We start from the raw sequence: 27,319 nt of genomic DNA on the forward strand, positions 1-27,319 counted from the left end.
TCCTCTGGAACATCCTCAAAAGGTCTGCCCCATTTTCAACTCTATATGTATACCGTGTATGCCAGACAGACAGAACCTACCAGTAGCTAAACCGACACTTTTTTCCAGCGTCAAACGTAATACTGGCGCACTAAGGAACGGCAGAAAAAAAAAGCAGGCATAGTACCCCGCTGTTGCCTTGTCAATAGCTATGTCAATGTCAGATACATCATCCAGCAGGTCTCCAGACCCTGCATAAATGTCTCCATTATAGGTGGATCCACATTAAAGGCTATTTGATGAGGATCTGACAGGTGGCTTGGGGGGAGTTATTAACGAGGTTGAAGGGATGCTGAAAGCTGGTGAAAAAAAAAGTAAAACACATTTAATTGACCACCTTGGCTTCAGTACCATATTTATTTCAATAAATCAATAAATTCCCATTTTATTTGGCAGTATTGTAGTGAAATTCACCACTCCGATCTCATGCAAAGATCGACTACAAGTAGATCCATTTCAAGACAACCAAGAACAAAAACCCCATAATGACACGGGAAAACTATAAAATGGCCCATGAAAGTTGTAGCGCTGTCAAGAGAAAAGTTCGGGGAATACGGATATCTACGCCAATTTATAATCACGTGACGTAAGAGTCCTTCAGCCGTACCTCGGCACTCGCCGTTCAACCTAATTTTTTTTTTTTTTTTGATTTTTTTTGAAGCAACTTTTTTCCTTGGGACCCGGCAAACAAGGTTGCTAGAATGCGGTGCAAGGAGACTGAAAAGACCGGGCTTTGGGTGGCTGAAGAAATTTTGCACTTCATAAGAGAGTCACGTGGTTTCTGTATTTTTTTGAGCTATGCACGGCCTGAAAAAGATCACGTGACTTCGACCGAAGCCCTTCCCCTTGCCTCTTCCGGCTATATCTGCTTTGGTTCTTTATCGACAACTCTATACCCCTTGTATATCTCTCCCGCCTATCTTTGCTGTTGAAATAATTTGGGAGCACAGGTGAGGTGATGGAAGAGGTGGAAAGGTGAGAGAATGTTTGAGATGTCTCCACTTCAAGTAGTACAAGCAGTCTTTGTGTTTCTCAGGAGAGCGGTGTTGGTGAATACTTATCTGGACAGGTTTCGACATGGTGATGTCTTCGACATGGTGATAATTTCGACAGGGTGAGGGTTTGGGCATGATGGTTTTGGCATGATGGTTTCAACATGATTTTTCTTGCATTACGAGTGCTTAATCGAATTGTTATCTGGAAAGACATGCACTTGAGATTCTTGCCGACGATGCCGACCGAGCCCTAACTACTGCTTCTACTGGTCCCGTCGATGCTGCCGCCTCCGCTGGTCATGCCAGATCCCGCTTGTGCATCGTTACGTTAGTATTACGCACGTTTCAGAGGTAGCAGATTATCTGGTGATTGCGAGATAGATCTCATAATAATCTTGACTGGTTTGTATCAATGGTTTGTATGGCTTGTGCCAAGAGGTTTCATCGTACCTCTACCAATGTTCAAAGGGCTCTACCTCCCCCTGGTGCAGGCGCCGCTTCTGATAGGTCTATGGGGAAAAATTTAGCGAAAGCGCATTTCGGTAGGGGATTTCCGCTCACGTGACCGGCAAGGGCCGCGGGCTTGTTCTCTACGAGCAATTATCCAAAAGCCAGGCTCACATGAAATCGACCCATATGCACACCCATGCATGGTGCTCGGGCAAACAAGTGGATTCATGCTGGACGAACAAGAGAAGAGAGACTCCAAGAGAAGCTGGCGAATTGTATATTGCGACTCTGTGCGTGATTCATGTGCAGAAAGAAAGCTCCTCAGACGGTCTCTAATATTTGGTGTTGTGTGTGGCTATGTTTGGTGAACAAGGTGAAGTAGACAAGAGCTGAGACATGAATATTGACAGAATATAGTGGGCTGATTTGAAAGAGAGACATGCCATTTTCAACGAAAGGACCCTTCCAATCGGTCTCTCAAGTCCCGGTATTCACACCACTTCGCCTTCAGCCATAGGGTGTAGAAGACGACGTGCTCATCGACACATCACGTAGAGAAAAATAACCATACCGAAGGTTACATGACATGAGTGGACGTGAAAGTATGGCAAGTATGGGCGGACGTAGACCTGTGGGCGGCTGTACCGCAGTACAGGTCACGTGAACACAAACTGGAGTTCCTGGTGGTGATATTATCTGCTAGGTTCCAGGTGTGATTTAGCGCACATAATATTTTTCTCCCAGGGGGTCTGGAATCAATATAACAACGGAAAGTCGTTTAATGGAGCACGGTGCACTTCTGAGAGACATAGCAATTGCTCGCTTTAGTCGCCATGCCCGTATTATCGCTGAGACAGAACTCTGTGTGCCGTCTACTGCAGTGCGAGATGTGAGACCGGCGTTTCTCAGGCACTCCGACAACAGTCCTTCGTGCGATGGATGTGTAGAGATCCCGGTCCCAGTGGTCGGAGACAGTCGTCCTACCCCCTCTGATTCTCTATGTCAAACAAGCACAGTTCCGCGCCTTGACCCTTGCCACACCGAAGCGTGACACAAACCAACCTCGAATACCATACAGCTCCGCATAGTGAGCAATTCAAACATACGGGGCAGATAAACAAGGCTGTTGTGCCTACAGTCTTGTCCACAACTTGTACACTGGTTATGTACGCACAGTCGGTATGTCAAGGTTAAACAAGTGCTCTGGCCAAGACTAGCAAGCATTTACTTACTTGCACTACACTGAACGGCGCTGTTTGGTGCTCTTTGCACTCAAAGAAGGCATCGCTTCCGCAAAAAAACACGTCATAATCCCATTGCAGCTCATGTTGGTTGCTATACTAGTGCGCTGTTGTTGAACGCCTGCTACTCGGCACCACGTCAAGAAGTCGTCCCAAGATGTACAGTGATGTCGTATTCTGCCACACGAGGCATCCGACCCAACTGAACCAATTGCCGTGGCGCATTGCCTCCCACAGGCACCATCATTTGAGCAGGATGTAAGGGTGTACAGCCGTGCCGAGAGTTCGGAGATGCTGTGCATGAGGGGGAGCTCGATACTTGAGTGCACCAACAGCTCCATAATGCTTCTATGTATAGGTGTTTGTAACTATAGCAAGGACTATCACCTGAGCAGAGGGCGTCGAATGCAGCCTGATTTTGCCCATCTTTTTGGGGATTCAAGTCCCGCCCAAAATCATTTTGGTTTCATATATTTGCTCGTATACAACAACATCACATACCCGCTTTAGATGTGTCAAAAGACGCTGCACTATGGCGACCAGTCAGAAACTAGGGTTACCGGAAACATCCGAAACTGTATTTGTAGCAGTAATCTACATACCGGTAAATCTGAGCATTGAATCTCGTCGTTAAGGGACCGGGGATCGACCATGCACCTCCCATGTAATTTTTATCTCCTGCTCTACTCCGGTGATCCGGCCACCAGCCACATTTGTCTCCTTCCTGCAGTGGCGTTCTTTGTTGAAGCTACTGCTGAAACGTCTACCAAGCCTTCCACAAAGGCCTCTGCCAACAATGGGGCAAAGCAGCGAGCTGAATAGGGCTAAGCGGGCCATGTTCTACAAGTAGAGCAGATCTTGTCGGAGGAATGATGTCTTTCTTCCGATACAACGCAGCAGGTCGCTTCTCCAAGGGACACAAATGGAGCCCACAAGCGAGCATGTACTGGTAATGCTGCAGACAGTTGTCTTCAGACTACAGCTTTTACGTACTGAGCTTCTTGTTGGGCATCTTTCTGGATGCTCAAGAAACGAAGCAAATTGTTTGATAAACAACCGTTGGATTTTATTGCCCATCTGGGTAAAATGTTAGGGTGGCAGTAGACAAAGACCGTACATACGATACGAGCAGGTGCATTTCTGTCTCGAGTTGGCGAGGTTACAGTACAGCACAGTTTGATACACTACATGTCAAGATGTTCAATTGTTAGTCAAATCAAGACAGCCAGAATTGGTGTAGTTTATCGTCTTCATCAGTTATATGCCATGTCAACGAAGAATGTTTCAACTGAGAGGCTGCATTGCCCGAGATGCTACCCTGGTCACCCACTTGCAGAGGTTCATCTTGGCATGGTGTATGTATAGTATCTGTACAAGAGAGACAATCAATTCGTGTACAAGCACTTATATCAGGAATGCATTGAGCGGATATTATCGTGATCGGTATAATGCCCCGAGCTCAATTGGTAGTGCGGTAGTAGCGAGCCCAAATGTCCGGGCTAGACTGTGCATACAGCTGAGAAAAACAGCTGGAATGGGTGAATGTTCATGTGTTCACGTGGTACAGATACTGTTCATAGCAAGTATGAAGGAATAGACAATAGTGCTGTATCTAAGAATGATAGATAGCCAGAGTCTACCAAGAAACAGCGCTGGCACCCATGGACTCAATGAGGAATACTTCATTTATTGTCCGAAAGAGCCCGCCTTCTTCCTCCAACTCCGCTAAAACATCCCCGCCAAGTGATGGAGCGAAGCAAACAGAGCAAAGGGGGCTCGTTTAGGCTCGATCGGAACCTCGTCCTGGGCCTCAGCCATCTCCAAGTCTACACTGTCTATACCAGGATACGGCACCGTAAGGAAAATAGGCACATCCGAAGTCTGGACACGGTGTGACGGTGGTATAAGATGCATGGTGTGGCGAGCCATATCCCAGAGATGACTGTTACCCATCTGATCTTGCACAAACATATGACCTGTCTTGCCGCTATCACAAAAGAAATCACAGCGACGTCTATTAGGGGCTCGATCAATCACTTGTAACCCGTCAAGACCCGCTTGCGCGAAACAAAGTGCGTTGTTGTCATCGGTGAAGAAGAAATAGCCGTCATACACTGAATTTGGCCGATGAGATGGAATACCAACCATCACTTGTCGAAGACCGTCCTCAGATACATACAGCAGGAGCTCCTTGTCCTCAGGGTACTCATACTCCAGGTCCCACTTGATGGTGTAAACAAACACGTGCTTGCCACAGTGAATCATCCGGTAGTCGTCGCAGTCAGGTAGATCGTATATGCGGGGATGATCTTCGTCTCTGTATTGCAGGAGAAGCTGTCCGAGAACATATTGAGTACATCTGTGACCGATGATTGTTGCAAAGAGTTGAGGGAGAGAGATGATATATTGAAAATCAGGTGCAGACCACATTTCCAGGCTCCCGAGGTTGACTCTGATTCCGTATTTCGATATGTACACATTGTCAGAGAACTTATGGGTGTTCCTGACTTTGATCATCTCCACATATCCATTCACAGATTGAACAGACGGTCCCATATCCTCAACAGGAAGACGTGTACTGACGTTATCAAGACAGGGAGCGAACTTCTTGCCACTCATTCGACGAAGATATTCAAATGTACACTCCTTAAACGTGTTGAAACGCGACGAGTCAGGATCAAACCAGGGACAAACTGCGGTCAGATGCAGTTTAAACTGGTCTTCGGTCACAGAACTTCTCAAAAAGGTATTTGTATGAGATAGGGCACATACCGAAGGGATATCTAGATGTGAGAGAATCTCGTGGATTATTTCTGGAGCAAGTGCGGAGAAGGGGTTAGATTGGGAGTCTGCATCTGCAATGCTTTTAAGTACCATTCCGACACTTGTCTTCTGTTCGCAGAAGTATCTCTGTTGGCGTGGAGGAGGACAGGATTTATATTGCAGTGTGGGGTTTAAGTTGGATCTACGTACAAGTAGGACTATGAAACAACAACGATAGTCTCGGTCACAGCAGTAACAGTGGCTCTAGAGAGGTGTAAATGAATGGATTATCTTCAAACATGCCAAAAAATTGTGATTAAAAACAAAAAGGGGGAAAATCCAGTTCTGTGAGACGTTTTTAGGAAATTACATTTCCAAGACCAACTGATCACTCAATAGTTAAGTCTACATGAATCTTATCTATACTCAACTATAGTTTAAACAAACAGAATAAATCAGTTGAAAAAACATGCCAGATTAGTTGAGCTCACCATAATGTGATACAAACCAGAGTAATAATAGTGATACAGACAACCTCAAGACAAGCCAACACCTCTACCATACACCACCAACTCATTACTGAATAAATAAATAATATACATACATTGCCTACACCAACCAAGGCAGCTCAAACTCCACCTCCTCGAGCTCGGGAATAGGTCTTCCGAATGCCAGGGGTGCTCTTCGAGACCGCCGCAACTTGAGCATGTCTTCAAACAAAGGCACAAGTTTGGGGTTCTCGAAGAAGGATACGAAAGGTGGCGGAGGAGGAGGTGTAGGGGGGGCAGTTCTCGCAGGAGTGCCCCTGGATGAAGTGTTCCTAGACGAAACCGGCTTTGAAACTCTAGACGTTTGTTTCTGAGGCACAGTTTTAGTGGCCATCAACTTCTTACCTCCCTTTGTCTTCCTAACAACAGCAGCCTCCTCTACCACCTCTTCTTCCTCCTCTTCATCGTCTTCGTCATCGTCGTCCTGGTTTTCAGCTTCTTTTTCTTCTAGTTCCTTTTCAATGTTGATAGCCCGGTGGTAGAAGATGCTGACCTTGTCCACCGCCTTTCTCGAGTTGTAGGGCTTTTCCACGTACAAATCCGTGTCTGCGTACTTGGGATCATTCAACATCGCCAAGGACAGCTCTTTTTTGCGTGCCAAGTACTGCTTTTCCCGCTCTTTGAACTGCTCGTACGACTTTACCATGAATCTGCACTCCTTTAGCGTCAATTCTCGTTTTCGTGCCAGCTCCTCCTTGTCTCCCATGTTGTGAATCTTGGTGATTCCAGCAATGTACCGCAACCACTCTCCACTCTCCAGCTGCTCCATCTGGGTGACTAGTCGGTCTTTTTCCTCCATGATCCTCGCCCGCTCCGTTGATTGTACTCGTTTTTCATCCCGTTCCATTCTCTTGTGATCTCCCTCATACAGAGAGTCAGGAAGTGGGTCTTCAAACCCTCCAGGCTCAGGGTCTTCATAGACATGCACAGAAGGATTGAGAGGTATACCAAACTGTTTCCCTCGTCGGAGAGCTCGATCGCGGTCTTTGGCTACCTTTTTGATCATCCCACAGCTGTTCTCTCTCATGCCAAGTTTCATAGTAATTGGAACGGCATCTGTCATGTCCACATCAAAGTCGAACAATAAGCTGTCATCTTTGTGTCGTTGTCGACGGCCCCGCTTGTCATCCCCATGCGAGTACTTGGATACGTCTTTTCCTCCTCCGATTCGAAGAACTTCTGATTTCATCGTGGGCATGTTGTGAGAAGCAGTTTGTGAGTCGGTTTTTGTGTCGATGATGTCAGTTTTCGGGCAATTAGTCTTGGATCCTTCTTCTGTGACATTTGACGTGTCGATATTGCTGTCTTCATGCTGACTGTGTCCTTCAGTGGACCCCTGGTGCCCCTCTCTGTTGTCGGCCTTTGGCCCACACATAGGGCCTGGAAACACTTCCTCAGTCGCCTCAATCTTCACAACCGGGTCTTTCGGCCCCAGCTTCAGATGTAACCTTTCCACCATGGCGTCGGTCTCGTTTTGCGTGAGATGTTGGCGATGTAACAAAGTTGTAGTGAGGAGGCGTACATGAGCCCAAGACGGGGGTTTATAAATGAGTCGATTCGGTGTTGTGGCCAAAAAAGGACTTTAGACAGACGGAGAGCCGTTGTTTCAAAAGGTTTAATCGCCCCATTTATTTTTTTATAATTTAGGGAAATTAATAAAAAATATTTCCATTAAAGGCAGATAAATCACCGGAAAATCCCAGCTTCAGGGTAACTCACCCCTAAAACACCCCCCTTCGCATGTCTCGACAAAATTAAACCTTAATTCTACACGGTTACACCACGCTGTGCATGTATAATGACGGACGTCCAACCACCTTGAAAAGTGAAGGGAGAAAACGACCCAGAATCGACATGGGCTCTTACAAGGAAAAACCACAGTTTATTGTGAGTATGAGAAAGGTTGAAGTCACGTGTGGAGTCACGTGTGGAGTCACGTGGACTGACAAAATGGACCTACGTGGAATGTGAGAGGGGGAGCATGATCTGGGGTTAAGACACTAGTACATCAGTCATGGGAGAGTGGATGGATCGGTTGTTGTTTTGATCTGGCCATTTTGATGTGGAGAAAGTGCTTTCTCGGAGGATTTGTGGTTCTTGGAATGGAACAGTCGCTTTTCTGATCTGGGACGAGGAAGGAATGACCTCATAAGTTGGTTGTTTCGACAACTGTGGGGAAATGGATTTGATTCGGGAATTATTGAGCGGTAGGGTACGCTGGTTATGGTCATTATCTATTCCAACCGGGTCTGGGTGAGTCGCGCTGTGTTGGCGGCAGCCAAAGCACTCACGCCAGAGACATTGATATTGCAATCTAGACGAGAGCACCAGTTCATAGTCTGTCGGTCATCCTTGATTCACCCTGAAAAGTTAACTCAATCGAGCTCGACCTATATGCTTCTAGTCTTCGACATACAACATTCACATGGTGATCCGCACGCTCCTCTGGACACATGGTCTAGTCCAGTCTCTCTCATGATATCTCCCAGTATTAGTTTCTACCATATCAATACGTTGGTTTGTCCTCAATTGTACTAACTCAGCTACAAGCACCGTGGATCCCTATAATATCCACATTGGGAACCGCGGCGTCCTACTTCCTCGCGTTTGTAGTTGGTTCCTTTCTGCATTTCCGCCACCATTCCGAGGAGGCCTTTCCCGGCCTCTCCAGCGTCATTGGTGGCAAGTATCCTGAGCGCAGCATTTTTCAGATCGGTATGGCAATCTTTCTTGGTGAGTTTTTTAAAGATTGAACGCTGATGGAGCACCCAGGGATTGGATGTGTTCTTGCTGTTAGACTGTCATTATGTGATACAGATCCCCCAGCATTGGTTCCCATACTAACAAATCCAGGCCCCCGAATTATTTCCACGCTCCTGTGGTCACAACTAGGAGCTACATCTGAAAACACCATTCTGTCTAACATTGGTCTGTTTGGCAGCCTGAAGATAATTTCTTCGATTTTCTTCACTTACGTGTCTATCGCTGATGACCCCGCTGTGCACCACTACGCCCTGGTGTTCTACGTGGCATCTACTGTGGCATGCATGTACGCCCAAACGGTGTACTCTGTGTGGAAGAAAAGCCCTGCCACCAAACCCCGAGCCATCACCTTTGGCCTGTACATGCTGTTGCTGATTGTGGTCACCAACTACTCTATCAAGCACATGCTGTATGAGGAGTCTGGAGCGTCCACCAAGCTCTCATTGGTCGAATGGATGCTTGTGGGTCTCGATGTTTCGTTCGACTACTATTCCACAGTCGACTTTGAGGGCATCAGACTGGAAGTTGCCAACCAGAAACGCATGGTTCATTTCATGGTGTAGCAGCTCTTGAACACACTATCTTTGAACACACACTACACTAATATCTAAAGGGGGAGAGGAATAAGCAAAGCAAGGGCGACGAAAAGGGACCACAAATGATCAAAAGTGACGAAGAAATACAGTTAATATACATGGAGTATTCAGGACAGGTGGTTGCGACGGATAGAAAAGGAAATGGTGTCATGCATCAAGTTTGCGGGATAGAAGGAACTACTGTGTTGATACGAGTGCTGTTTCTACTTCGGGATCTTGATTGAAGGTCCACCATTACGAGTATCGTCTTGTTTATGAGAAATATACTGTCGAAGTATCAGTATGTACTTGGACTTCATTTAATGCTCAATGATCCGGTTATACTTCCAGAAGAGTCCGAGCATTCCCAGGTCATGGGCAGCTTCCAAGAGGCCCGTGATCAAGAACGCAAAGCCGAGAATATCTCGCTGGGCAAACATCCCAGTGAAGATGGGACCCACAGATCGGGCCAGAGTCTTGACCACGTTGACAATGCCCATAACCTTGGTTCGCTCAGAGGACGAGACCACATGGGACAGAAACGCTTGTCTGGGAACTACGTCCATGACAGCAGTGGATGCTCTGAAGAGAAGAAGGCCCATCGCAATTCCCATGGTAGGGGCCAGGGGGATGAAGGACATGGCCATTGCAGAGGGGAAATGGGTAGCCACAATGGCAAAGATCGGTCCCAGACGTTTGTACATGGACGAAGATGCCAGAGAGGAAAGGGCGTTGAGCACGCTGGTGAAGAAGAAGAGGGTGCCGACAGTGACTTCGCTTGCCTTCCATCGGTCGAAAAAATAGGTCACCACCCACGAGATGGGCATGAAGCCGTAGCCCATTGAATCCAGAGCAAAAATAATGCATAGTTTCCACACAACTGATGTGCTCCTGGGACTGAGAGGTGTTCCCCAGAAGGAGAATTTGGAACCATGGAGTTGATCAGCTTCGTGTTCGAGTTGGTGATAATGATCGTGGGTATCGAAAAGAAGACCAGCTTCGTGTTCTTCATTGTCATTGTTATCTGGGTCGATCTCACACTTATCTGTGAGAAACCAGTTGAGAATCAGTTTCAAAAATGCCAGCAGAGCGTACTGGGCAAACATGAACCGATACACCTTCAACTGCGTCCATCCGAAGTTTGCAACAAGTCCATCAATCATGATGCCCGCAGAAACGCTTCCAAGTGCACTTCCGACCGTGCCAAACAGCCCATACCAGGCGTAGATGTCGGAGAGCTCTTTGGCTGGAGTGAGATGGGCTACTACAGACTCCTCAATGGACTTGAAGGGACCCGTCTCATCTCCAGAAGGGCTAATTACACCGACGATGGCTGCTATCAACAGCACTACAAAGTGGTCGGAAAATACAAAAACTATGCCGCTGACCATCATGAGAAACGAACCAAGGAGGAGCACAAGGCGCCGTCCAAGCTGGTCGGCGTACAATGTCAAAAAGTAGCTAATGATTACATCTCCAAGCAGAGTCAGGGTCATAAAGTACCCGAGACCAACGTCGGACACGTGTATTTCACGGAAAAACTGCACCAGAATCAAAGTACTCTGACCGTAGGCGATCATCCGCAGCACTTTTTGTGCAATGAGGATCTTGATGTCACATGAAGAGTTCACGAGCGAGTGCCATCCGATTTCCCGGATCAACCGGTCAAACCTGGACATTTCGTTCGTTTCAGAATCTCGAGACATGATTATTTGGAGACGAGAAAGGGGGATGTGTCTTAGTTTATATAGGGGATGGGGGAAGATAGGGGTAAGGTTGAGTTTGACGCAGTTATTTTTAGGTGCAAACAGCAACGTAGGGAGATGGGTGACACTTGTGGAAGAGGGAGTAATAGGAGTGGAATTTGGTTGATTAATTTAGAATATAATGCCGCTTTTTTCATCGTTTTCGGACATGTATTTGGTGTAATACACGCACCTGAAATGGTCCTCTTTTTTGGAGGTCAAACTGTCATCTGCAAGCTGTCAGAGGAACTGAGAGAGAACAGAGAGTGGTGAAAAGAGTCCAGTTAGTGAGATCAGAAGACACTGGCTGTTAGTTGAACTTGATCAACTCACCACATATAAAACTGTCTCAATAAGGTAGACACAATGTGTAGTCGGAGTCCGACCGAGAGTGATGTAGAGTTGGAGGATGCGCATGAGCTGCGAGACATTATCGGAGTCCGCCCGGGGAGTCGGAGTCCGATCGTGTGAGTAATTGGTAAAAATACTAGTGGGGACTACTTGTAGATGTTTCTGTTCGTCTTATTCTTCTCCGCAATGGAAATAGGCGGGCCATTGACACTAGACTTGATGCATAGGGATTCGGGGCTACAGTTTGCTCTATACATACCTATTCACTATATCACCGGGTACAGTTTGATCTCTATGTATTCATTCTGTTCAGCGGGTACAGTTTGATCTCTACCTATTCGCTCTATTAATAAATCCTCCTTCGGGTCAACAACGCTACGAGCGTTCGTAGTAGTTCCAAAGGTTTCCATTCACTGGAAGAGTCACACATTGTGTATGTGTGTGTGTGTGTTGAAATTAATGGAGATTCAGTGAGCTGACATCGTTTCTGGCAGTTATTCTAGTCAATCCACTAGTTATGGTGACTGCGAAGGAAGTGCTACATGGTATGTACTTCATGGTAGATCGTTACAATTTACACACTCGACAAAGGACACATTCACGTAGTCCAAACCGCAATCAAATAACAGCATTCTGGAACCTCTTTGAAGTAGATAACTCAAGTATCATTGCTTACAACATCGCAATTCACTATGCCCACAGACAAGGTTCAGATAAGGCACGGGGCTGCATTATCGAAACTTAGAAGTGTTAGGCGAAGTATACACGGTCCTCGTGGACATTACCGACTGATCGTGTGGAAAGCTGGAATCAATAGTACTGGAAAGTGCTTTCTAAACCCTCCCAGGGTGGTCTTTCCGTCGACTGCTGTTCACAAGGACATGAGACCCAGTTGAGTGCCTGAAACTAATGTAGCGATATTCTACGAGAACAAGTTTCTACGATAACAAGTAGTTCTACAACCAAGCCTTTGGTGCCGTCGAATCACTCCCTTCCCACCCACGCACTTTTCCTATTTGTTTGAAGCGTGAATACTACATCCCACCTTCAGGCCGACAAATTCCTCTCTAATGAACCCCCTCAATGAACCGTTATCTGCGCACATATCGGTTTGTGACCGCGCTGTGACTACATTGGCACTCTGAAATGTCTATTAAATGTCCTACTAAGCTCTACTCTACATCTTACAGTACAGAAACCCCTCCATGTCCGCACCTTCTAGAACTTCACTTAGGGTCCCCTACTGTAGTACAGTATGTACAGTACGGTAGAATCCTACAAACTCATTAAGACTCAGCCGTAAAAGTGGTTCGAAATCTCCATACTGTTCTTCAACACTGCTATGTCACATGGTCCAAAACAGCAGCTGTATCCTCTGGGAAACGCAGTGTTGTGAGATGTTGGTGATGCCGCAGCGTCAAGAGCTATCTCAAATGCGTGGCAATCGCTTTTCCATTCACGGTACTTCTGGATGTTGCACTGGAAAGTAGCAAACTTTTATATCGTGTTTTCGAAGTATGTAGAGACCTTCCAGTTCTCCTTCTTCGCTGAGACAGAAACTCCCATATCCAGTGGTCCCATGACAGGATTCGGGGGAGGGTTCAGTCTGCTGAGATGGGTTTCGGGATACGGTAAAACGATCTGAAGAGCTCTACAGTAAGCCTCAGTAGACTCTCTCAGAGCCACACAAAAAAACCAAGTTACAGGATGGAAATATAAGGAAGACCACACTCGGAAACATTCCGTTCTCAATTGGGGACATTGCCATGGTATATTCCCGTTTAATGGATTTGATAGCGACAGTTGCGCTGTCTTTTGGTCTATTATTTCCATGGTCGTTTTTTTAACCAAGATGGGGGTCTTGAGGCCCAGCTCTTGACCCTCGAGCTTTCCGGCAGTGTGCTTGTAGCAGAATGAAGTCCCTTGCAAGACCCATTCTATTCAACTGTCTCTGTTCGCAGTGATGGTAGAAACAGCAACGCCAAAGATAAATACACCTCAAGGAGACAGGTTGCTTCGTGTCAATACAGTCCCGGTACAATTTTTTATAATCCAAGTAAATTCTTCCTCTGCCCTCCTCATCCTAATCTCGGTCAACAGATAAGGAGTTCCAGGCATTATTGCCTCAGGACTAGAAGGATGACCCATTCGAGACACGTTTCAGGGTATTCGATGAGCGACTGGAGTTCATTGGTAATGTCTCAGCACGATACTTGACTAAATTGAGCCCCTTTGACATGAATTGTGAGACAAGGGAATAGTTGTTTAGAGATTCAACTAGTTTCGCTTGAAACTACTTGATGTTTCGTTTGGAATACTTGACGGCGTTTATCAAGTCGTTGGAATCAGCTTTTATCAAGTCGATTGTTACTTGATCAATACTCACGAATTCGACTGAGTCAGCTTTTATGAGGTCAACTGTCTCAGCTTTTATTCGCCCACTATGTATATCTCAGGTCCCTTCCCACTGCTCCCTAACCAATAACACGACTGCTGGAACTGAACAGAGGCGATAAAAGCATTACGGGTAACATGGAAAGAACACGTACAGTATTATGGACATTATTTCCCTGGTATTCCCAGGTTTGGCGACTTTGGCGGGGCATTTGACCCCTATTTCACCTTCCAACATTGCAGTTAGTCAGCAATATATCCTACTTCATATCACCACGAGCACGGTCAAGACACCGAGAATGATTTGGTTGCTCTTGTTTGTGTATTAGTGGCCTCTTGTACATCATCCGTATTCACATCATCCGCGTTTACATCATCCGTGTTTACATCACCATGTGCTGAAGTAGACGTGGCGAGATGCTTGAAAACTTCCAGTCAGAGTCCTGACGACGAAAAGGTCTTGCTCTATCCAGAGTCTAATAGTAATTGGCTAAGCACAGTGCGCTTTCCCGTAAAGCCCTGGCCAGTTTCTTTCATTCTCCTCGTTCCAGTACGCCTTATATACCAATTATGTACATTCATCAGGTGCAATCAACAAGCCCAGGAAACAATACTAACCATCCCAAGCACTCTCCAGCACTTTTCAGCACCCTTTAACACTCTTCAGCACTCTTTTGGGCTCAAAATTGGAGTTCAATTCTCGATCTAATCGCGCCTAAACTGTACGTAGACGGTTTCCTGTCGTCCTCGTCACTACATTGAACGTCAACTCGATGTATTTATATCCAAGCTCAAACGATAATATTATTCCTCTGTGTTTCTGCGGATCGTCAGCTCTTCCAATTTCTTGGTCATGTCAACCACCGTGGACACAACATCACCGGGCAGGTACACGCAAGATGGATATGCTTGTCCAGACTATAGGAATGTGAAGCCAAGCCTGCAGTAACGCCCGGGAAGCAGGAAGAGGCTGTTGAGACTCGAATGAAAGCATTGGACGAACGGCTTGAGTCCATCGAGTCTTGCCTCAACACCATCATCAACCAGAGCGAGCCATGGCCCCTCCTCAAGTCACTCTACTACTGGCTCTGCAAGTTTGACAGAGTCCAGACTGTCGCACTACGGTTGACCGCTTAGTTTACTGCTGGAATTGCGTGCATTACTGTTCCTTTCTCACTTACATAGGAGTAGCGGGATTCGTCCTATTCATCCTTGGCAACACCACTTTCCGGTATCATCTTCTTGTACTGGATCTAAGTGGCCTTGCTCCACAGAAAGAAGGAGAATGCCAAGATTGAAGGCAGTGCTGAGGGATGCCATTTGGGTAGACCTTGAGGGACTTGTATGTTTTTACCAAATGCTGGTGATTTAACTCGTCGTAGGTCCTCTCGCTTCTCAATTTCACTCTCAACCAAACTTCATAACTAATTTAACCAGTATCAACAAACTTTGTGCCGTATTGTCTAATTAGTGAAAACAATAGTTTAAGAAATAGTTAGCATGTATATGCAGAATAATAGTTAGCTTCAACCTGGCTCCTTTCCGCGGCATTATCGTATTTGGACCCCGACCATAAGACAATGTCCAGACGCCAACTTGATACTGATTGTAGTTCGACCTTTGAGACATTTTTTCATCCATGTCCATCGCTTTCGTGGACTCCTTCTAGTTGCTGTCTATCTTGGTTATATAAATAGTAAATATTCGCTACAGAGTTTGGTGTGTTATAAAAACAAAATTAAAATTAAAATCAGAACCATTCGCTCGTCTTTAACTAATCAATTATCTCTGAAATTGAAGCCATGCCTAGATATCACGACTGGGCACGTGAATGGATACGTGACTGGACACGTGACTGGACACGTGACTGGGGTATTGTTTTCCCGCTTTTTTGATCGTAATACTGGTACCAACAACGCCCTCGCTGCTGGTAATGACGTCGCAGCACAATCCCTTCAGAAAGAAAAGCAGTAGATGCACCGAACACTGTTTCTGGGGTGTGATGCATTGATTAGGTGGATAAAAAAAATGTGCAAAAAATGTCAGAAAGTAAATATAACGGATTAATGACCGTTTGAAGTCGCAGTTAACACGTGGAGAATTATCGGCCAGTCGTGATATGTTCTTTCTTCGATCCGAAGGAAGTACAGTTCTCTTGGTACCCTTTTTTTTGTTGTTTTTTTTTTTTTGTTCCTAGAGAACTTTTTAATTTTGATTCTTTTACTATCATCAAAGTTGGGGGGCTGTACACTGACTGAGACACCAACGGATGGTCAAATCCGCAGGGAGAGTGCAATACAGAAACCTGAGCTGACGAAATCGGTCACATGACGCGATAGCAGCATCAATCAGCATCGACAGCAGACATGGGTAGGGCAGGTGACCTCGTGATGACTGTCTCTACGGGTCTTATCTATGCTCTGTCTAGTGCCGCCTTTAAGTTAACATACGAGCTGGGCTGTGTACTGAGAGCTTAGGAGTGGAGAGACATGTGGCACTCGTGGTTGTTTGAGGGCCCTTTATTGAAGTAAGTGGATAGATTAAGGAGTCGGAATGAGCGAGAAATAACTGCAGAGTGTTTTCCACCCCTCCACCCATTCAGCATCTTTCCTGCCCCCTTCTTTTCTCGGTTGGAGTAAGTTCGGTCGTGCCGTGCCCTGCTTCATAGTCGACAGTGTCTGAGACATCTCGGCTATTAATTGGGAGGTGTGTGTCTGTCAACGAGCAACCCACACGCGACAACTGAACTTGTCTTCCTTCTTTCCACTCCTCCAACTCACTCCCACTCAGTTCTGCACCTCTGCCATCTTCCGACATGGACAAAACCGACTTTGACGCCCGATTAGCAGCCATTGAAACTCGTCTGGACACCATTGTCCAGATTCTGGAGAAGTCACAGCACCCCAAGGAGCACTCGCTGCTGGAGCTTGCAGGCGGAATACTCATCTTCCTGGGCCTAGTGGCTCTGGTGGTCTATGGCATGGTCACTCTCGAACGGTACCAGAAGAAATGGGCTGAAAACCGTTCCAAGCTTCCGAACTGAAGAAGCAGCAGTCAAACACCCAGACTTTGGTTCTACATCTACTTCTAGCTGGAAGCAGATGTAAGACTTCTTTATTTAATCACATAATGAACACATGCTAACCCCTGTGTGGAGCGAATCGTCTCATTAGTCATGATCAGACCACAACACGGCGTGGATATGACATGTAGGTAACAACTCCTTCACGAACCCCGTCTTCCTTCTCTGTACAGCGTTAGTACATCTCATTTTTCAGCGGTCTGGGCATGTTGTGCTGTCGAACAAACTACCGTAAGGCTCGTGATTGACATGTAGTCAATAAATGTCAGAGATTTCACAGGTGACCAGTAACAGTGTTGGTATAACAATTGCCATAGGGAAGGTAGATGCCGGGTAGATGACGGGTAGATGCCGGGTAGATGACGGGTAGATAACAGGTTAAAAGCTGTGAACTAACCCTTCTCTGTTTAACGTGGTGGAGAAGTCGTGGTTGAATGTGACAGCACCCGATTCTCTTGTCTGGTTCGAGGCGGATTGCGCCGATTCTGGCTTCAGGAATGCCGTGCTCTGAGAAATCATTTTGTTGTCAAGTGCCAGTCGCGTAGATTTCGGAGGCTGAAGAAACTTGATCTCAAGCCACAGCGTGTTATGTTTGAACATTGAGGGTCATGGTGATACACCCATCGGGTTTTATTCCATCACAAGCCCTGTATCGTATTTTCCAACACCATAGTGTTCGTGTCAGTGTTGGAAGAGGAAGTGTTGTGCGGATATGTCTGAGGATATGATCTGGTAATACTAATTAGTTTCCAGGCTCTACTAGACTCTCAAATCAGTCCAAACTGGGACTTGATGGTACTCATAGTTGTACCTAATAGCAGCAACTTTTCGATAATTCCAACCCGACTATTCGTATCCCAATTGCACCTTCACCCATCCCACCACGGTCTCTTTTCTGATTACGAAATTTAAGAATGAAATTTCAGCTTAATTAAGGTAAAAAGTAAAAGAAAAATATTTTAAACTTAAAAATAAATTTAAAATAATTAAAATAAATAAATAAAATAAAAAATAAAATAAATAAAAATAAAAATAAATAAAAAAACAACAACCAAATCTATAATTGTAGCCATTGTTGGTGTAAACAGACATTGCTCCCTACTTCCAGCTCTCATTCAGTAGTTATTCCTGAAACAAGGACATACAAAAAACCCTTTCTCCATGCGGCGTAATGCACGAATTATTATACTTGTGATCACTACCACACGCGTTTCGAAGATACTGTACGTTCGGTGCGTGCTTTGTGCCGGTGACAATCATGGAAGCAACCGAAATACGACTGCTGATACTGCAGGAAGAGCCTCTTGATACCCTTGTTGCATTGAATGAGACTTGTCGTAGCTGGCGGTCGTTCATGTTGGCCCATGACGAGTCTCTGGTGCGTCCAAAAGTCCTTCAACGTGTTCCCTGGATGGAGCTCGTGCCTGAAGTGGGTATGGGCTCTTGGATGGACTGTGCACGTTTGATAGTGGCTAGAAGGCGATCTCTAACCGAAGAACCTGACAAATGGTGGAGATTCAATGAAAGGCAAGCAACTGAAAACTACTGTCTTCATGAGCTGATGAGGAACACAGATATTGGTTATTTGCCAGCGGAAAACATTGATGGAGGTACACTACCTGACACTTTTGAGCCTCTATTTGAGTCTGAGATGGCCCATGTCCAGGGCAAGTACTTTCTGAGTCCCAGGGGTAAAGTGCTGGATATGACAACGATAAAACTTGTTGGTGAGCCTATTGAGAGAAAAAGAGCCACTGTCTACAGTTCTCTTTTTGCAATGGACGCTGCTAAAACAGACGGGCTTTGGCGGACCAAGTGTCCCCGTTCGGGTGTCACTGTGGAGAGCAAGGTCCCTTTCAAAGTCAGACAACAGAAGGATGACATGTTGGTGATCTCCGATACTGAGAGTGGAAAGACGTACATTGTTAAAGATGCGTTTCTGGAGAGTTCCAATTTCGTGTTTGATCCTGAAAGCGCCAAATGTGTTCATTTCCCTCAGTATCAACCTACCTACGACCTTGCAATGACCCCAGGCTGGAGAGGAGTCATCTGTATAGAAGATTTTTTTTTTGAGAGAGGGCCTGGAGCTCAAGTCAAGTTGTACTATTGTGATTTGGCTGACAAAGACTCTGACAGGATTCTTCTCTGTAAGTTTCCGAGACCTAACAACGAGAATATTTCCACAGTTATCTTCTATGCAGGAATGATGTTTCTGAATGTCAATATTTCTGCTATGGTTCCGTTATGGATAGACCTAGAGCGGTTCCAGGATACAAGTCACGCGTTTCTCGGAAACAAATACTGTTGGAGAACTGTTTTGATGAGAACCGGGTCTCACATTCACTACTCATGCATGGACAAATGGTACGACATGGTTAGGTCGAGTGACGAAAGATGGGTGAGCAGCTGGTTCGGCAGACAAGTTGGCGACCTTTGGACGTTCAAAACTTACAGTGTTGGTGACCCGGGCTTGCACACTTGTGCTCCCTGTCCACATTTCCACCCCTTGGCCTCCACCATTTTCGTGGGACGAAGCGCTGCCAACCAACCAATCTTTTACACGGTCACAAAGCCACTGCTGGAGACTCTCGACTCGTTCTTGTACGGAAAGAGGTTCAACCAAAACGGCTTTCCGGGTGGATCTGTTAAAACAGATCCCTCCAAGTTTTGGAAGAAGGTCATCCAAGAGTACGACAAGAATCCCTTTTTGGCCTTCACGCAGTTTGGGGATAAACGGAGGCATTTTGTGAGCGACCAGAGCCTGACCAGCGAACGTTTGGAGGATCCTATTGGTCTTTCGTGGTTGGAGGAATGGGGTTGTCAGTGAGAGACTACATTTGGCTGTTGAGCAAGTACATATATTACTGTACTGAGCTTGAGAGCGGGGTGTATTTTTGTCATTTCTTTGCTTCTGATTGTTTCCTTCTTATTAACAAATTCAGAAAGAGAGGACAATATAGAGGGGGAGGTGTAGAATGTACTGGTTAAGCCGATCAGACATCTAGTAACTCTTTGGCAACCAAACATGTATTTACAAGGACCTTGATCTCTTGATGGAAAGCTCAGTACAGTACATACTATCGTCAGACAATACTGCTACTGGGGGGGTGTCTGATCTATACCTATCAAGAATCTGTTGAACTGCCCTCATCTTCTCTCGGGCTTCTGGATTCTTCTAACCTTGTGATGTTGATAAGAACAGTGTGGCCCCTGTTCCGCACTCCAAACCTGTTACAGAGGACCCTGAACAGGTTGAATATCACTCTTATCAGTATAGAGAGCCTGAGCAAAGCCTAGCTTGTAGTCCTCCAAGTCGAACACTGCGTATGCGTTTCGGAGAAACGAGTCGCCCAGAATACTGATGCCGTCATAGGTTTCGCTGGAAACCAAACCAAAGTAGCAGCCGGTATCACTTTGGTTGCCTGACAGGCGCGAAATGGGAACCACCATGGTCTCTGGGTGTGCATGGATAGTTCCGTTGGGCAGGTTGAAACTGATGGACGGCTCGGCGTTGCAATCGATGGTGTACACCCCCAGATCAGGTATCCAGGAGCCCACCTGGACCGTGCGAGTAAGATGCTGGAACACGTCGTCGGGGATCAGGGTAGCTACCGACCCAGTGTCTACGGCAAATGAGCTGTAGAGAGAAAAGTTGACGCCATTAACAGAAAAGTCGTCGACAAGAATGGAGGCCCCTCTAGAGGGGTCAGGAACTTTGTTCCATGCGAGGTCTCCGGAGAACTTGGCGTGGTCGATTCCTCCTAGCAGAAAGGTGACTTCACTCGAGCTTGCAGAAGGGGAGAAGATTGAGAAAACTGCTCTGTCAATGTATCCCTGCTGCTTAGAAGCGAACACAAAGTTGGGATAGGTCTCTCCATCGTCGGCGGAGCTTTCCTGCTCTTCGAAGGAGACTCCAAAGATGCCTCCATCTTCGGTTTGCACGGTTCCAAATGAAAACTGGGGCAGGGTAACAGACCCCACAGTGAGGGTATCAGAGACCCAGTTTCCTCTATTGTTGGGATCACCAATGTAACCAACATCAAAGTTGTTGTTTAGCAAGCTGTAGGTGGAAGAGGCGTCGGCGTCGAAAGCTCCCGCAGTAGCTGGACATTGGCCACTGCACTGTTGGTCTGGGGCAGTTGGGACCCACAGATCCGCTGATCCAGTGTCGAAGGTGACTTCAAACTTCTGTGGGGGGGTCCCCAGAGTGATGTTGGTGTACAAGTACCGATCGGTCTTTCCATCAGCAGCCCTGATGGTTTCGTACTTCGAGGCCAGTGAGTAAGACACAACCTTGGGGGAAGTTGGAGCAGCTACTGCTAGAGCAGACAGCAAAAGAAGGGAATAGGTCAACATCGTTGATTGGAAACTTCTCCATTTTTGCGCGAATGGAGCATTATTTATAACGCTGAAGCGAACGGCATCAACTCTATCCACGATGGTGAAGCTATGGTCGAACTGTATCCACCCATATCGTGAACTTTCAGCGTAGCACTCAGAGTAGTGCGATAACAGTGTGAGTTGAGTGCGAGATAGCTGGACGTTTCCGGTGCCGCGGTTGATTTTTATCACCTGGTAGATACCCCACCGATTTTTTGAGTAGTTTGGCTAAGACTTAACAAACTTGGTTACAGATTGACGGACTATTACTTAGACATATATCTGATTCTTATCTAAAATAGTCAAAATGAGCTGACTACAGTTAAGACCTTCAGTATCGAATGTACTACTGTATTTGACAAGACATGTCAACACGTTCTAAGGAATGCAAGATGTAAATTACATTGTTCATTGCAACCAATTCTTCTCACAATCTCCCACAGAATCATGGGCTACTTATATCTACAGTATACGCCGTTATTATCGTCCAACTCTCTACACTCTTTCTCCTTACAGTGTGATACAGAACGACTACCGTGACAGTCGTGCACAGATGAGTCGAGCAAGGCTACAGGTATATTATTTGTACAACAGTTTCTCCTGACTGGTTACTCTTCTACAAAGATGTTTCTGATTGGTTACTCTTGTTCACATCCGTTCAACCCCCAAAGAAGTCCAGCTGTACCCGTTTGCGTAGTACCTGGCTGATTCCTCACATAATGATAAGTCATTACATAGTGATTAGAGGAACCTGCTTGGTCGTAGACGAGATGTCGATCCTATAGATAGTTTTATCCACTGATCTAGATTCTCTCCTCTGGTGAATGAGCACTGTGCTACTATCGGAACGTGGTGTCCCTAGAAGTGGGTTGTAAGTTGTTACATTAACTATATCTAATCAATAATACTTATGATCTTCAATAAGAACAGTATGCTGCTGAGCTTGCATTCGATACAAAGATTGTTCTCGTAAATGAAGTAATAGTTCTTCGAATGTATGAGAAAAATGTTTAACGGAGCACAAATCACTTTGTACTAGATTGCTTAGATGCTTCGTATCTTTTATAATTGCTGAGGGTGGGTGATCAACCGAGCTTTCTTTTATTTTTTTATTTTTTATTTTTTTATTTTTTTTTCAATACTTTTTTTCCTTTTCTTTTTCTTTTTTATTTTTTTTTTGAAAAATCAAATCTTACTTCTGTATACGGTATTCCAAGATCGCCGTGCTGAACTCGTTGTGCGTATGTAAAAACAAACAAAGCTCCTGGAAAGAACAATTTTGCGATCTCCCTTGCAGGAGCGAGCTTTTATCTTTGAAAAAGTACATTCATCTCAACTTTTTCCATTTTTCTCATGTATGTTAACCGCGCTTTGTTACTGGAAACTGTCGAGAAGAGGGATGAAAGATCTTATCTAATATCCGCCAAATCATCTTACATAAACATTGGCCATTTTCTGCCCGTTCTACGCTTATTCGACCACTAAAAAGCCACAGAGAGACATGTCGATCAATATATAAATACCAAGAACACCGCTGGAAGCAATTCGATTGTCGACACACGAACGGCACAGCTCACGTGACCGATTTTTGTCAGAAAGATCTGCACTCTCCCAGCTCTTCCGGTGAAAACTGCAAAAACAAAAGTGAAAACTTGGCACCCGAATGAAAGCTTCAAAATCTAGAGAATTTCGACGAAAGTGAAGAAAGAAAAAAAAAAACTAACTAATAGCCTGATCCTCCTCTTCTTTCTCTCTGTTTTTATACCATACACGAACCATTTCGTCTCGGAAGATCCCCTCTGCCTTCCGAAGAAAGTTCGGCGATCAAATTGATAATCATTGCATCAACTCTAATCAGATGCACTTGTAGAAATACGACACATAATGGAAGAAAAGTTTTCATATTTGCATGAAGCGGATTAAATGCAGTTAGCAGTACAAGTACAATACCCAGAAGAGAGATTTGTCCAGTTTAAATATCTCTCATATGCACCTTCGGTAGCCGTAGAGCTATGTACATGACACCAAACTCTTAGTAACATGTACCGTTGGACTCCTGAGACTCTGCTGATCCTTTTGGTACCATACATGACCTACTTTTATGAACGTGGAACCAGAGGGAACTACACAGCTCACATCTATCTTGCATCCAATAAACTTACCCTACCTCAGCTAAAGTTGCACTAACAACCGAGGGTGGAAACATGAGAAGCTGTGAACAATGCGACGGTAACCGGAATAGGCAGCAATTAGACCTAGAACTAGCGCGTCTCACATGGTTCTCATGTTCCTAGATTCGCGTCTGCTCCATTTGGTGAAGTTACATGGTGGGCAGATTCCCTAAACGAGATGCTAAGATGCTACGTTGGCTACAAAGACAGTGAACATCATATGATGGTATTAAATTGTTTCCCCGAATCAATCTCTTTCTTCTTATTATGCCCTTGTCTTTGTAGGTCTTGATCGCACCATTCTATGTTCATTCTAAGAGTCCCACTAAAGACGTACTTAACCACCCTCCCAGACTAACTAGAGCGTCGTGAGTGGTGCCAGTACTCTCTTGACCTGGTCTAAGACTCCCGTCAACTTCCTTTTTCATCTCTAGCCCCCTCTCAAACCCCCGAGACAACTACCAGTGGCTACAGGGGTAGTGCGTTGTCTCCGCTTTCGACTAGCTTGGTCAATTATAGGCCAAATCGAAGACTGTTTTTTTCAAGAACAATTCCCACACCTCAGAGAGTCCATTTCTATATCTTTCGTGTAACTACAATCTCTTTCCTCATCCAAATTACTCAGTTTCCGCAAATTTCTCGATTTTCTTGGACTCAAAAGTCAGGTTCGTCATACCAGCCGAGTCCCGCCATTATAATGAGCCAACCAAATCAACCCTGCATACCCCTTGCCTTGAACTGGCAGCTCCAAACCCCGTTTTGGACCGTCTATTCCCCTCCTGGCTGCATGTCGCTTAGATAAGCGGAAGTTTAATGTTTCTCATAATCTCATTCATGCGAGATAACGACAGCGGTTGGAGAGCGCAATTCAGACATAATTGGAGAGAAAAACGTACTTCCAAACTCCTAACTACTCCAAAAAAACCATGCCGCAACTTGTAAATCAATTGCACCAACAAATGTCGATTAAAATACAAAAAGATACCCTAACTCGACAAATACTGAAGCCACCGAAATTTCAAACCCATTATTGAGACCACCCGATCGCCATCAACTCTATGATACCAAATACGCTCCCGTCCATTAGTCATCAGCCATCATTATGTTTTTTCTTTCTTGATTCCGCTTACATAAGCATCGACATATATTAAGGTTTCGGCTGTGAGATGGAGGGTAATGCCTCATTAGCGCCGCTGCAGCGAGCCTCACAAGAGACAGAGAGACAGGGGCAGCGCTCGGATGTCGTCACGTGACTGTTTGGTATGTAAGCCGGCCAAGTCCGGGTTGATTTCTGGCATGTGTCGATCTCCAGCGGCGGCTGGGTCTTGCTGGCCTGTTCCCCCTCAAAATACCCTAACCCTTGGAATTAACCTCTGCAGCAGTGGGACACGCCAGCGCACGATACGTTAGCACGGTGACGATATTGTTTTAGTGACGGGCATTGCAACAGCTACAGACCGATTTTTTTGACATTTGAATTTGAGAGACGAACGTGACACCGCCTCTTGGACGATACGCGACAGTTTACACAAAGGACTTTTCTACACACCACCTATGGCATCTCTACCTAACAGAAGCACGGTTTCCAAGGGCAAGTACTCGTTGACGGACTTCTCCATCCAGCGAACGCTTGGAACGGGTTCGTTCGGCCGGGTGCATCTGGTTCGGTCGGTGCACAACAACCGGTACTACGCCATCAAGGTGCTGAAAAAGGCGCAGATTGTGAAGATGAAGCAGGTGGAGCACACCAACGACGAGCGGCGGATGCTCAAGCTGGTGGAGCACCCATTTCTGATCAGAATGTGGGGGACGTTCCAGGACTCCAAAAACCTGTTCATGGTGATGGACTACGTGGAGGGAGGCGAGCTGTTCTCGCTGCTGCGAAAGAGCCAGCGGTTCCCCAACCCCGTGGCCAAGTTTTATGCGGCAGAAGTCACCCTCGCCCTCGAGTACCTGCACTCCCACAACATCATCTACCGAGACCTCAAGCCCGAAAACATTTTGCTAGACAAGAACGGTCACATCAAAATCACGGACTTTGGGTTCGCCAAAGAGGTCCGCGACGTGACCTGGACGCTGTGTGGCACGCCAGATTACATTGCGCCCGAGGTGGTCACCACAAAGGCGTACAACAAGTCTGTGGACTGGTGGTCGCTCGGAATCCTCATTTATGAAATGCTCACCGGCTACACGCCCTTCTACGACCACACGCCCATGAAGACGTATGAGAACATTCTCATGGGTCATGTGCGGTACCCTTCGTACCTGCATCCGGATGTGACTGATTTGCTGACCAAACTCATCACCAAGGACCTCACCCGACGATATGGTAACCTGCAGGGCGGCCCACAGGACGTGAAGAACCACCCGTGGTTCTCCGAGGTCATTTGGGAGAAGTTGTTGTCCAAGGATATCGAGACTCCGTATGAGCCTCCCATTCAGAGTGGAGTGGGCGACACGTCGTTGTTTGACAGTTACCCGGAGGAGGAGCTGGACTATGGAATTGTATGTCCGGACCCGTATGGAAAGTTGTTTGGCGATTTCTAGACGACCAACAGCCGACGAACGGGAGATTGAATCTGAAGAATGCAGGTTTACTGTTGATCGACTGTTTGTCGCAGTGGGTCCCACCAGTTGTTGTTAACTCGATGACTGTCTTCCAGGAACTGTATGGAACACGAAGCCGTGACTGGTCAGTCTCAACAGCTGGAGCAAAGGTTATGTAAGGAATGTATGTATAGAAGTATTAGGGAGAGGGGGGGGAGTGTTTGGGTCTGATTGCGGTTGTTGGAAATAGATGTTGGATAGATTCAATTGGGGGAGTATTGTGAGTCAATTGCAACTGTTCGTCCCTTGAGACCGATTCCGAACACATTGATGATGGGCGGGATCTGTGACACGACTCCATGGTGTAGTCTGTGACAGTCTGTTGAAGCAACCGTTGTTGTAATGGATACGGGACCGCATGTGTAAGGATCCAGTGTCTGCAACCTTCTGGGGAGGAGATCTCCACTTGTCGGACGTGGTTCTGTCCTCATAGAAGGATCCAACCAGGGTTTTCATCGTCGGTTCACGCTCCATTCTCTGGTTCCTTACTCTGTGGGGACACATCTGTGTATATAAGCGTATCGAGAATCTCACCGGCCACTCCTGGAGATCGAGAGCTCCAGACTCAGTCATATTGTGTCGCCTAAACTGCACATGTATGCCTGGATAACAAGACCACCAACAGGAATCAGAGCCATCGAAAAAGCGCCGGGAAGAAGTCACTGAACGCAGCAAATCAACAATCACGCCATTAATCAGGTTGCACTTGCGAGGACTAAGGTCTTCATAAGGCCACACACACAAGCACACAAGCCAGCGGAGGTCTGGATTGAAACAAGTATGTTTGTAGCGGTGAATTGGGACGGCCAGTCATCTCATGGACGCTAAATTTATAATAAATATAATGTAGGCACCAGGCTGGTTCTATATTTGTGCCTACAACTGCTTCAGTACGTGAGTTAGATTGATATACTCAGTTGGATCAAAATTACTTGAAGATTACTTGAAGAAAAGTTTCCGGGAGAGCAGGGCAGGAGATAATGGGAAGTCAGAGACGGGCGAAGAGAAATTTACGAATCGAAACATATTCTCCATAATTCCCATCATGACATGATAATTTTTCAATGTCAATGTCGATTTACTGGAACTTACTCTGAGGTTTTTTTCTTTTTCGTTTTTCATTCTGAAATGTGTAAAATTACTTAGACTTTGTTAAAACTGAACGACAACGTGCGTACAGGGCCTACCGTGATTGGCGCAGTGGAAGGTCCTGTC

General features: G+C 46.0%; 8 protein-coding genes and 1 pseudogene across 8 annotated transcripts; 4 read left to right on the forward strand and 5 right to left on the reverse strand.

Annotated features, from left to right (window-relative positions):
• Positions 1-3,488: 3,488 nt before the first annotated feature.
• Positions 3,489-3,802, reverse strand: YALI1_C11057g (uncharacterized protein; the record flags this gene model as incomplete). Its single annotated transcript, XM_068282247.1, has 2 exons — positions 3,489-3,671; positions 3,719-3,802. The coding sequence occupies 2 exons, from the start codon at positions 3,800-3,802 to the stop codon at positions 3,489-3,491; spliced, it is 267 nt and encodes an 88-aa protein (XP_068138348.1).
• A 648-nt stretch (positions 3,803-4,450) lies between these two features.
• Positions 4,451-5,602, reverse strand: YALI1_C11077g (uncharacterized protein; the record flags this gene model as incomplete). The annotated part of the gene is made up of 1 exon (XM_501586.3): positions 4,451-5,602. The coding sequence occupies one exon, from the start codon at positions 5,600-5,602 to the stop codon at positions 4,451-4,453; it is 1,152 nt and encodes a 383-aa protein (XP_501586.3).
• A 495-nt stretch (positions 5,603-6,097) lies between these two features.
• Positions 6,098-7,495, reverse strand: YALI1_C11096g (uncharacterized protein; the record flags this gene model as incomplete). Its single annotated transcript, XM_501587.2, has 1 exon — positions 6,098-7,495. The coding sequence occupies one exon, from the start codon at positions 7,493-7,495 to the stop codon at positions 6,098-6,100; it is 1,398 nt and encodes a 465-aa protein (XP_501587.2).
• Positions 7,496-7,890: 395 nt separating this feature from the next.
• Positions 7,891-9,362, forward strand: YALI1_C11100g (uncharacterized protein; the record flags this gene model as incomplete). Its single annotated transcript, XM_066094151.2, has 3 exons — positions 7,891-7,923; positions 8,580-8,769; positions 8,890-9,362. 3 exons carry the CDS (start codon positions 7,891-7,893, stop codon positions 9,360-9,362), a joined length of 696 nt encoding a protein of 231 aa, XP_065950223.1.
• A 332-nt stretch (positions 9,363-9,694) lies between these two features.
• On the reverse strand, positions 9,695-11,080 carry YALI1_C11131g (uncharacterized protein; the record flags this gene model as incomplete). The annotated part of the gene is made up of 1 exon (XM_501589.3): positions 9,695-11,080. The coding sequence occupies one exon, from the start codon at positions 11,078-11,080 to the stop codon at positions 9,695-9,697; it is 1,386 nt and encodes a 461-aa protein (XP_501589.3).
• A 7,124-nt stretch (positions 11,081-18,204) lies between these two features.
• YALI1_C11203g (uncharacterized protein) lies at positions 18,205-19,773 on the forward strand (the record flags this gene model as incomplete). Its single annotated transcript, XM_068282248.1, has 1 exon — positions 18,205-19,773. One exon carries the CDS (start codon positions 18,205-18,207, stop codon positions 19,771-19,773), a length of 1,569 nt encoding a protein of 522 aa, XP_068138349.1.
• A 404-nt stretch (positions 19,774-20,177) lies between these two features.
• YALI1_C11234g (uncharacterized protein) lies at positions 20,178-21,302 on the reverse strand (the record flags this gene model as incomplete). Its single annotated transcript, XM_501592.3, has 1 exon — positions 20,178-21,302. One exon carries the CDS (start codon positions 21,300-21,302, stop codon positions 20,178-20,180), a length of 1,125 nt encoding a protein of 374 aa, XP_501592.1.
• Positions 21,303-22,008: 706 nt separating this feature from the next.
• On the forward strand, positions 22,009-22,249 carry YALI1_C11241g (Misc non-coding; annotated as a pseudogene).
• A 2,802-nt stretch (positions 22,250-25,051) lies between these two features.
• Positions 25,052-26,044, forward strand: YALI1_C11271g (uncharacterized protein; the record flags this gene model as incomplete). Its single annotated transcript, XM_501593.1, has 1 exon — positions 25,052-26,044. The coding sequence occupies one exon, from the start codon at positions 25,052-25,054 to the stop codon at positions 26,042-26,044; it is 993 nt and encodes a 330-aa protein (XP_501593.1).
• Between the last annotated feature and the right edge of the window lie 1,275 nt (positions 26,045-27,319).

The sequence above is a fragment of the Yarrowia lipolytica genome, chromosome 1C, assembly GCF_001761485.1.
Source record: "Yarrowia lipolytica chromosome 1C, complete sequence".
Classification (NCBI taxonomy): Eukaryota; Fungi; Ascomycota; class Dipodascomycetes; order Dipodascales; genus Yarrowia; species Yarrowia lipolytica.